The sequence below is a fragment of the Neofelis nebulosa genome, chromosome 4 (assembly GCF_028018385.1).
Source record: "Neofelis nebulosa isolate mNeoNeb1 chromosome 4, mNeoNeb1.pri, whole genome shotgun sequence".
Lineage (NCBI taxonomy): Eukaryota > Metazoa > Chordata > Mammalia > Carnivora > Felidae > Neofelis > Neofelis nebulosa.
Window position 1 is genome coordinate 123,021,659 of NC_080785.1, and position 10,234 is coordinate 123,031,892.

Genomic DNA, 10,234 nt, shown 5'->3' on the forward strand with positions numbered 1-10,234 from the left:
GCTGGGGCTTAGGAGTAACAGAGGCTGGCTGTCCCTGTCACTTTGGCCTCAGCCTGGGGCTGACCCCCCCCCCCCCCCAGAAGCCTAATAATTCATTCCCTGATGTCCCACCTCAATGTCTTTGCTAAGATTCCTCCGGGAAGGGAGGGTCCCATCTATAGCAGGAGAAACCTTCTGGGCCCAAATCCAGCCACATCACAAGACTGGATGGCCCAGCCGCGAGACAAGCATGTCAGTGGCTTCCATAGCCAATGGGAGAGGCTTCCCCCAGCTCATGTTCCCCTGTGGTAGTCGGGCCAAACAGATGGCTTGGGATAAACAGGGGGGTGGTGCTGGGTTGGTGGGGGGGGTGGAGGTGGCTTTGAGTGGCCTTAGCCTCCCTCTGGATCCTAGAGAAAGAGGCAGGAGACATGAAAGCCATGCCTGAGGAATGGGCTATCGTTTGGTGTCTTCCAAACATGCGTGTGATGTTTTTAGCAGTGGAACTCTTGTTCGGACCAATCATTAAAATATATAAGTCAGAGAAGAAGGAAAGAGGGAGCAGCTCCAGCTGAAGAGGCAGTGAGAAGCCCAGAGCCTTCTCTCCCTCCATGCCACGTGGCACCTCTGGGAATTCTGGGTCTCAGGAGAACACTCCGATCCCGTTAACACATAGTCTTTATATGAAAGCACTTGGGAACTCAACACATTCTGTCTCTTTGAACCTTGCAGTGGGTTCCAGAGCCCTGAGGAGAAACTAACAGCAAGGCAAACTCCAACCAGAGATACTGGCTCTATTCCCCAAAGTGCGGTGGCCTCTTGCTTACCCCTCACCAGCCGAGCACTGGGGAAGTGGTCAAGGGCTGGAGAGACGTGCCAGGGTTTGGGTGGGCTGAAGGAAGCTGAGAGGGACAGTGGGTGCAGTGGCCTGGTCTCCAAGCCTGCTCAGGTCCCCTTCTAGGGAGAGAGGGTGGAACTCAGTCTCTGCCTCCCTCTCTCCCTCCTTCCCTCTGGCAGAGCTGCCTTGGGCCCCAGGCATCTCTGCCCTACCTCTCCTAACCTTAAGAGAGATGTGAGCACACCCCTATTCCCACCGCAGAAAATAGGACATAGAATTTCCTTAAACCCAGATCCTGATTCTCAGCACAATCAATCTGTAGGATGCCCCTAAATGTCCCCCAATTCCTGTGGGTTTCGTTCTTTAGAGAATGGGCCCTTTTTATTTTTGTACTGCAGGATGGTATGTGGGGGCATTTGTAAGGAAACAAAGAGTTGGGCAAGTAACTTTACTCTCCCCGTTTGTTACGTCTTCTGCCCACGGGGGATCAGCGTACCTACTCCACGGGGCCGTTCTGAGGGTTACATGAGTTCATGCATATCCAAGCCCAGCAGTAGCTCAGTTTAGAAGCAGTTCCATACCAGAGAAAGGGCATGGTACTTGCTGTCTCTTCCATGAAGTGTCACCTCAGATAAGGCATTTCCTCTCTCTGAGCTTCAGTTTTCTCATCTGTAAAATGGGCATATTAATATCTACCCTTCATAGTTACCAGAGGAAATAGAGATAATTCACACAAAGTGCTTAATATCGTGCTTGGCACAGGGAAAGTACTCAAAATATGGTTAAGAACAATTGTAATTATCACTACTTTTACTTTTATTATTATTACTATCATTTCACTAGAAGGGCAATGTGGGTTAAGCACATAGACACAGGAGTCAAACTGCCTGGGTTTAAATTCCACTTCACCTCTGGAGCTGTGCTACCTTATGCAAGTTACTTAACCTCTCTGTGCCTATATTTTTAAAAACCACATAAGTGGAATAATACTTGTACCTATCTCATGGAGTTGCTGCAAGAATTCAGTGATTGTATGTGGAGCGCTTTGAAGAGTGCCTGGCAAATTATAAATTCTACAAATGTGTTTGCTGTTAACAGTAGTTCTGTTATTATTATTATTATTATTATCAACAACCAAACTCTGAAAGTCTTCACCTTGGATCCGATTGACAGCCGCAATGCAACATTAATGGTTTGGCAACTCGGAAGCTGTGTAACTTCGGGCAAATTACCTCCCCTCTCTGAGCCTGCTTTTATTTGTCTCCAAAATGCGAGTTGCAATACCACCTATAATGGTGCTTCTAGGTTGTTAGGCTTCATTAACGAGCGATGACCCGTGGGAAGCTCCTAGCTTGTAGTTAATTAGGCCCTTGTCCCAATGCCCTGACTAAATCCAGCTCCCCACCCCACCCCTGAGGGAAAGCGCTTGGATTCCTTCCTTCTGGGTGCGAAGAGGGGAGGGGGGGGCTGCCCGGCACCCGCTGCCAGGCCCTATTCTGGGGGCCGAGCGATCCCGTGGCCGTGCCAAGCTTCCCCGGGGATCAGGTTTCTGCTGACGCGGTGCCAGGCACGTCTGCTTCCAGGAACCGGCAGCCGCATTTAGCCGCGGGCCGCACATGAAAGGGCTGCAGTCGGAAACGTGACGTTGTGTCAACAGGCGAGGCAGGTCAGCGCTGGGTGAGACCATCCCGGCAGGCCCGGAGGGTCACGCCCTGTCTGAAGGCGGCCAGATCCCAGGCCTGGGCTCCCCTGCCTCTCGCCACCTCTCTCCGGCTGCCTCGGAGCCCAGCACTTCACCCCCTCACACTCACACCCCTTTTAAACAGAGGCCCTCTTTGTACCCAATGGGCAAAGGACTGGGGTGGAAGCCTCTCCTCGCATCTCCCTCTGAGCTACTTGGAACCTGCTGCAACTGGGCTAGAAGGCAAGGCAAGGGCAAAGGGGGCAGAGGGACAGCTGCTACTTTTAGGGGTGTGCGATAGGGCAGGCTCGTGCGGGGGGGGGGGCGGATTCTGGGCTGAGGATGTGTCTGAAGCCTCAAACCCTTTCTTAGTTGAGGGTGCTCCAACCACTTCCTTCAGTCCCCACAGCTACTCCTTGAGTTATGGCCCCGGAAAGAGAGAGAGGCATGCAAAACGAGCTTGGCCCTGGTGTCAACCCCATGTTCCATCTCCAGAATAAACTTGACTTGTTTGGGTTTTTACCAAAGAAGTCTAGCCAGAAAAGCCTAGCAATTCGTGGAGGCATTTCAGGGGTTTAGCAGGTAGGAGAGCTGGAGGCCCAGGCCCTAAAGAGCTAGGAGAAAGCGGGATTTCCAGAATTTGCCATCCGTCTTGCTGTAGAACATGTGAGAAGGGCTCAGGATCCTTATTTTACCTAATCAAGAATAGGCATGGAAGGGAGATGATGGGCCACCAGCTCATCTCTGGATGCCTTGTGCAGGGCTCCTTCCGTGACACCATGCTGCCTGGGGAGGACTGTGTTTTTTACAGCCTGCATTCTGCATCTCACACAGCCAGGCAACTCTCACTCTTGCCTGCTGGCTCATCAGATGGCAGGGAAGCAAAGTCCTGCTGGGCAGGTGGTGCCTTGACCTGGCTGAGAACTCCCTGGGGGCACGTTCCCCACTTAGGCTCCAGACACCCAGAGGGTTCTAGAAGACTCCTGTGCTTGGGGATCTGAAGCATGGCAAACCAGGCACTGGCCGTCAGGACATCCCTTAGAGGGAGAAGGGGAGAAGCAAAAATACTCGACCGGGTCATTTCCCACTTCTTTTCCCGTGGAATTTTTTTTTTTTTTCTCATAAGAGTGCTTGACTAAGGAACACCGATATTCATTCACGCACAAACACACCCAATGAGAGGAAGTCCAGGAAGGATGTAGAACATAATTATGGAATGTTGCCTTCAGCAGCAATAAGGCAGGATATGGCAAATCCATTAGACATTGCTAGACTCAAAAAAGTTAGACTGGCTTGGCAGAGGTACTATCCCCAGCACCAATTATTATTGCATAATAATCCATTAAATCTTTTCTCCATGTGCCTCCCCCTCCAGCAAGCTCCCCAGACCCTAAGGCCCAACCATCCCACACTTTGATTTTCTGTCAAGTTCTTAAGGACCATGTCAAAAACAGGCTGGGGTGGGGGACAATGTACTTTTCTTTTTGCTTAACTCTGAAAGGAGGCACAGGGTGACTATGAACCTCTAACAAGGGTTAGTTAAAAAAAACAAATTAAGTATTTACCTACGAAATTGACCAAGTTTATTCTGTCTGATTGAATACGAGGCACATTAAAAGCTGAATGAAATGATGCCAAGATTAAGTAGTTGTTGCCTACAGCCAAAAGGGGAGGGCAGGAGACAGCCATATCACACGACTGAGCTATTTTTAAAGATGCAAAAGACCATCTTTCTCTTCCACAGGAAAAGGATTATTTTATTAAGTATTTTAAAACAACTACTTAACATTGACTCATAGATAAAAATATTTACAATTTCACACCTTCAGGAAGGTTCCAAAATATAAACACTGTACCTCTCCCTAGAGAAAAAAATTATTCTTCTCTTCAAAAACAGGGATACATTCATTTTTCTCACTTTGTAGATCAAGTAATTATACAAATAAACATCTGAAACATTTTCCTTTCAATATATTTATATAATATATATTTATAACAGTTTTACAAATAAAGGCAATGACTTTATACCAAAATAAAAACAGGAAAAGAAAAAGTTAAAACACGATCGGCGATCAAGCATAGTGCATTTTGAAAAGCTGGTGCAGGGCTAGCTGGACAAGTCAGAAAACAAGTACTCTGGACCAAAAATAAAACTTCTTTGAAGGAGACCGAATCCTTTTTAGCAATAAGGACGCTCCCTATGCCGTCAGTGAGGGGAATTAGCCTGCAGAAAGGATCTTGCTGTGCCGAGAGCTGGTTAGGCCTTTAAGCTAAGCTTGGTGAAAAGCAGTTTTAAGGATAGAACTGAAACCCGAATCTAGCTCTGCTTGTTGAAGGTAGCAGTTTGTTACTTGGCTTTATGCATTTTGGGGGTACTGGAACTTAGGCACCTGCGTCTCTCAGACCCTGCTTTGGTTCTCCAGACAGCGAGATTGTTTTCTAGGTGAGACCTAGAAACAGGTGCCAGAGGCCCCAGGGACTCCTCCCTCATTCCCTGGCAGCTCAGCTTTATCAGGGGGCCCTTTTCAGTTCCTTATTAAGCTAATCACTGCGAAAGCCTGAGTAGGGAACTACATTCTCTTTATTCATCAGAGGCAGGGGTGGGGGGCAGACCTGTAGAAATCTCCCCAAACCACTACCGTGCTATGCCAGTGTCTGCTACCTCACCGCTTAGCAGAAAGCTCAGTGTGGCTGCCCTCTCCCCATTTGGTGAGTCACGGCAACAATAAAAGGGAGAAGGGTGGGGTCATAAGAGCTGGCTGGGAGCTGCGCTCTGGAAAGCCCTCTTTTGAAAGTACCTTTTTCTCAAAGCCACAGACCCGGCTCCCAAAATGAAGACTGACTCACAGACCAAGAGTCTGAAGCTTTTGAATATCCAGCTGATTTGTATGTTATCGGAGGGGGCTATTTTCTGGGTGGGGGAAAGTCCAGAGGTCTGCTACAATCCCCCCTATATCTCCTGATGTCAGGCAATCCTTCATATCTTCCCTATGCCAAAAGGAGCTTTAATGTTCTATACCAACCCACCAATGCACACGCGTGCATGTGCACACACATGTACCCCAAATCTTCTCTCCATGACTCAGATTATCTCAGCATACACACTAGAACAATCTTGCTGCAGTCACACTTTGTGGGGGGGGGGGGTGAAGTAGGGAGGAAAGAGAGCAGAGTGGCAGGGTCCCTTAGTCTTTGGTTTCTAAGTTTAAAGGGGGGATCTGCTTCAAAGCCTGGAGCAGGGCAGAAGAGTCGATGGCTGGATGGGCTGGCAAGGGAGAAGGGAGTCTCTGGGGCATGAGCAAGGGGGCTGAGATCTTGTCTGGGTTCATGAAGCTGGTGAGGGCTGCAGCAGAGGCGTTGAGGCCTGGGTACAACACTGGGACGGAGGTGGGATACCAGCACTTCTCCAGCATGGGTAAGTAGGCGGTTGCAGATGGCGGGATCAGATAGAAGGGCAGACAGAAGGGAGGTTGGTGTGGGTGCGGGCCCAGGAACGGGGAGCTGATCAGGTCACTGCCAGTGAAATGGCCTTCATCATCTGACAGCTGCATTCTGCTCTTTTTCGTTGGTGGTTCTTCAGATTCTTGCTTAATAACACCGATCCTTTCTCCCATGGTGAACCTACGTCCGTGATCACTTTTGAAGTACGGCTGCTCACCACGTAAGTCACTCTTCTCGGACTCTCCTCCGTAGCCACTGTCTGTGTCCGTGTCACTGCCACTCTGCTCCCCACTCGAGTGAGCAAAAGTCCGCTGGATGACCGGCACACAGTTTTTCCCAGGGCCTTCAGAGCCTTTGGCTAGGGAGCTGGGTTTCTCCTTGAAGTCCATGGCTTTGGGAGCTGGGTCCAACGGCTTCCTGGAGGTACCACCCTGTAGCAGCTCTGAGACCACACGGTGAAGGTGGGTGACAAGCTGTGAAGACTTCAGGTCCCGAGTGTTCTCATGCTTGGCCAGGTACTGAAGCACCTCCCGGGCACACGTCTGGAAACCTGAGCAGAACATCTCTTGACCTGCTTCCACATTTCTCCCCGACAGCTCACCTGGATCAACACAGATCCAAAGGAAGACATTTCAGAAGGCCCTGTGGTTCAGCCGCATCCCATACCTCAAAGACTGAGAGCTTTCCTTTTTTTTTAACAGCACCTGCTGATTTGTGTCCCTAACTCCAAAAGTAATCTCAGAAAAAATGTGGATTACACCGAGAAGTATAAATACAACAAAAATAACCCATTATCCTGCCATCCAGAGGTAAACTATGAGTTGTGATGGCTACATAATATCCCATCATAGAAACAGAACATAATTTATAGAGATGGACTATTTTCCCTTTTTCAATTTAGAGCTTGTTCCCGCATCCTCCTATGTTTATAACAAGAGTCATTTTACAGAACATCAACCCTACCATATTGCACAGAGACCAGTCAAAAAATGAGAGGAAGAATAAAGGAACAATGTCCCCTAAGTAAGCTTATTTTCAATTATAAAAGTTACAGCCATGCTGGGATCTTTACATTTCAAAGCTATTTCAAAGCCTTTTCCATGTATTCTATCCCCAACCCCCAATAAATTAGGTATGTTCATCTTCCTATTTTCCATGAGGGAACTGGCAGAAAAAAAGCACTTGCTAGGTTTTGGGGATTCTCATCGTACTAGTCTTGGAAAGATGGGGGAGAAGAATGGAACGAGGCAGTGGGTAGAAGAACTTCTCCCCAGTCTGTTCAGTATTATTTGGAACGGGTGAAACTAGAAGGTTACAAGGTGCCTGTGATTCTCTGGAAGTCAGTAGAAACTAATGATGAAACTTCAGTGGTTTCATTAGATTGTGCAATGCACGGAGATACCTAGTGGCTATTCAGGGAACCACATGAAATGCAGGAAAAACTCCTGCTGTCATCCTGCCAGGATCATACCACACACGGAGTGATAAGGAAGTACAGAAACAGGAAAACACTGGGGCATACCCATGATTTATTCTCCAGTGAAAGAGGACGAAGAAGACCGACTGTAAAACACCCACGATACAAATTAGAGGTGCCTTGGCATTTTAAACCGGAGGGGGAAAATGTCCCAGAACCCAAAAACCCTTAAACCAAAATGCCACAGAAATATTTTATCATTTGACTAATACCTATTCATGCCAGGTGGCACACAGCAACATTCCAAATGAAAAGTCTGACCTTTTAGGAGACATAAAATGACATCTCCCCCGACGAATGTGCATAAGCAATTTGTTGTAGGAATGTTTTTTATACCAGATGTTGAGCCCACAGGCTATTTGCGCTACAACTCTTAGGTGATGGTAACCAGACTCGGGCACTCACCAGCTTGTAAACCGCTCTGCAGGGCAATGATTTTCTGCTGCTGCTGATCAATTAGGTTTGTTAGTGCTTTCACATGCTTCAACGTAAGTTCAAGAACCACTGCTTTTTCCAAGTGACCCAAAGTCTGGAATAAAAAGAGCCTTAGTCAGCAGTGAGCTTTGAGAAGTCCCACCTCTGGGACACTTATTAGCAATGGGAAACATCTCTAAAGGGAAAAGAAAAAAAAAAAAGAAAGAGAAAGAAAGAAGGAAAGAAAGGAAGGAAGGAAGGAAGGAAGGAAGGAAGGAAGAAAGGAAGGAGGGAAGAAAGAAGGAAAGAAAGGAAGAAAGAAAGAAACAGCCTTTCGTGGTTGACTACATTTAGTTTTAAGTTTGGAGATGATGTTTTTAAAAAGTGTGTGTGTATACGTCAATACATATGCACACACTTCTGATTAAAGAATAAAAAAGAAGTGTCATTTATCTTTGGAGGCATTTTGGAAGAGGCTGCTACATCAGCTCTGACAGATAAATTTCTCCAGCAGCCACTGCTGACCTTAACTCAGGGGAATCCGGAGATAACATTTCTCTGCCGTGGTGTCAACCTGAGGAGGGACTTCTACCGTGTCTGGCAGCCAAGAGGCTTCCCCTAGCTTCTTTCCTGACACCCTTTCACAACTTGCAGCTCATCCAGCCTTTTACTTCCTCCTTAAATACATTTTTTTCCCCTTTCCCCAACCAAAGGCTGCCAAGCCGTTGGCTACTGACAAGAAAGGACAGGACATAGAAATCAGGCACCAAAAACAAGTCCTCTTTATTTTTAAAAAGGAAAAGGTGGCGAGAAAGGGGTAAATAAAATCTGTGTGTTGCTTGGTTTTACCCAAGTTAGCAAAACTAAAAAACCCTGAAAATCACCAGAAAGGAAAGGCTTAGACTCTTGAAAACGAAGGCTAGTTGGTACTGGAGCCAACTTGGAGAAGCCCAAGTGGTTCTCATTTCATTTGCTGAGGACGCCAGAAAATTCCAGGGCTGGGGAAGGGTACCCCCAAACAGAGCCACCCGCCAGCTCCGAGCCGGCCATCTGCTCTGCAGTTCCCTGAGGGGCCTGCAGGCGGCGAGTGACCCCCGCCCGCCCTCTGGGCAGAAGAGCTGCCTTGGAGAGGGGCCAGCTTCTCACTTACTGTAAGTTTGAGATGTTCGGGTAGGAGATCCTTCAGCTGGGCGATGCACTCGTTAATCCGATCACGTCTCTTTTTCTCGATGAGCCGGTGCGGCAGTTTGTAGGTCTCCTGCGAGGCGCACGGGGAGGCGGTGGGCGCCAGACGAAGCGGGTACTGAAGCCCCTCTCCTCCCTCACCCGGCAGCGGGATAAGAGTTGGGGCAGCGAAGTCACACCCAGAACCACTTTCTGTCCCTTCTTCTCCAAGCATTTAATAGAACCACCGATCCCACACCGTGCATACCCCCGCCAAGCTCAAAGTGAGAAAACTTTTCTTGGAAACTGCGCGCGCCAGGGGCTGGGGTCCCGAGAGGTGCGGTGTTCTTACCTTGCTGTCCTCGCTCCGCTTTATTCCCCTCTTCGACTTGAACACTTGGTACATGTGGGCAAAATCCATCCTGCAGGGAGAGGGGCCAGGTAGGGTCGTGACTTTGCGTGCGCACAGGCTGCAGGAACCCTGGCGGGTAAGAGCCCCCGGATGCGCCCGAAGCTGCTCCGAGTTGAGAGCGGCGCAGAATGTAGGGTTGGAGCCGAGGCTTGAAGGCGCCAGGGAGTGCGAACTTACCCAGGTAGGTCTCCGGGCTCCAGTCCTGGAGCTTTGGGCAGGCAGGCAGGGGGCGGTTGCGCGCTGGGGATCCGCTCCATGGCGCGGCGAGCCGGGGCCACTGTGCACTCCTGTCTGCAGTAGCGGAACGTCGGGGTGAGGACTGTCCTGCAAGGGGCTTCCGGGAGGTCTCTCCGCAAGGGTTCCTCTGAGTCTGAGCTCTGAAATCCGCTGGGCTGCGGGGCGCTGCGGCTTTGAGGTGCTGCTTCAGTTGGGGGCGTGCATGGTGTCCCCGCGGCCTCTGGCTCCGGCTCTGCGCACAGACTGGCGGTGTGTGCTCCCTGCGCCGTCTGCGCGGTGCGAGCCAAGTGAATGAGAAGTGGGGCGGGCGGGGAGGCGGGAGGGAGCGCGGAGGGGGGGGGGCGGTTAGGGCGGAGGGGGGTGGGGGGGCGAGCTGAGGAGTAATGGAGAGGCTGCGGGCTGGGTTAAATGGGAGCGAGTGGGTGGGTTGGAGCTACGTGTTCTACCCTGTGACTCCAGGCACGTCTGGCCGCTGCCAGGGAGGGAAGGAGCGACCTGCCCGCCCTCCCCCGGCTTCATCACATGAGTCTCACGTGTTGGACAACGCTCCCGCGGCTGCGAGGGAGCCCCCACCCCCAGTCCCGGCCCCCA

The 10,234-nt window shown here is 49.9% G+C and overlaps 1 protein-coding gene across 1 annotated transcript; it reads right to left on the reverse strand.

Moving 5' to 3' along the window:
- Positions 1-4,058: 4,058 nt before the first annotated feature.
- Positions 4,059-9,977, reverse strand: BHLHE40 (basic helix-loop-helix family member e40). The gene is made up of 5 exons (XM_058726151.1): positions 9,584-9,977; positions 9,347-9,416; positions 8,981-9,088; positions 7,822-7,945; positions 4,059-6,540 (listed from the first exon to the last, which is right to left on the reverse strand). Exons 1-5 carry the CDS (start codon positions 9,661-9,663, stop codon positions 5,684-5,686), a joined length of 1,239 nt encoding a protein of 412 aa, XP_058582134.1. The 5' UTR covers positions 9,664-9,977; the 3' UTR covers positions 4,059-5,683.
- Between the last annotated feature and the right edge of the window lie 257 nt (positions 9,978-10,234).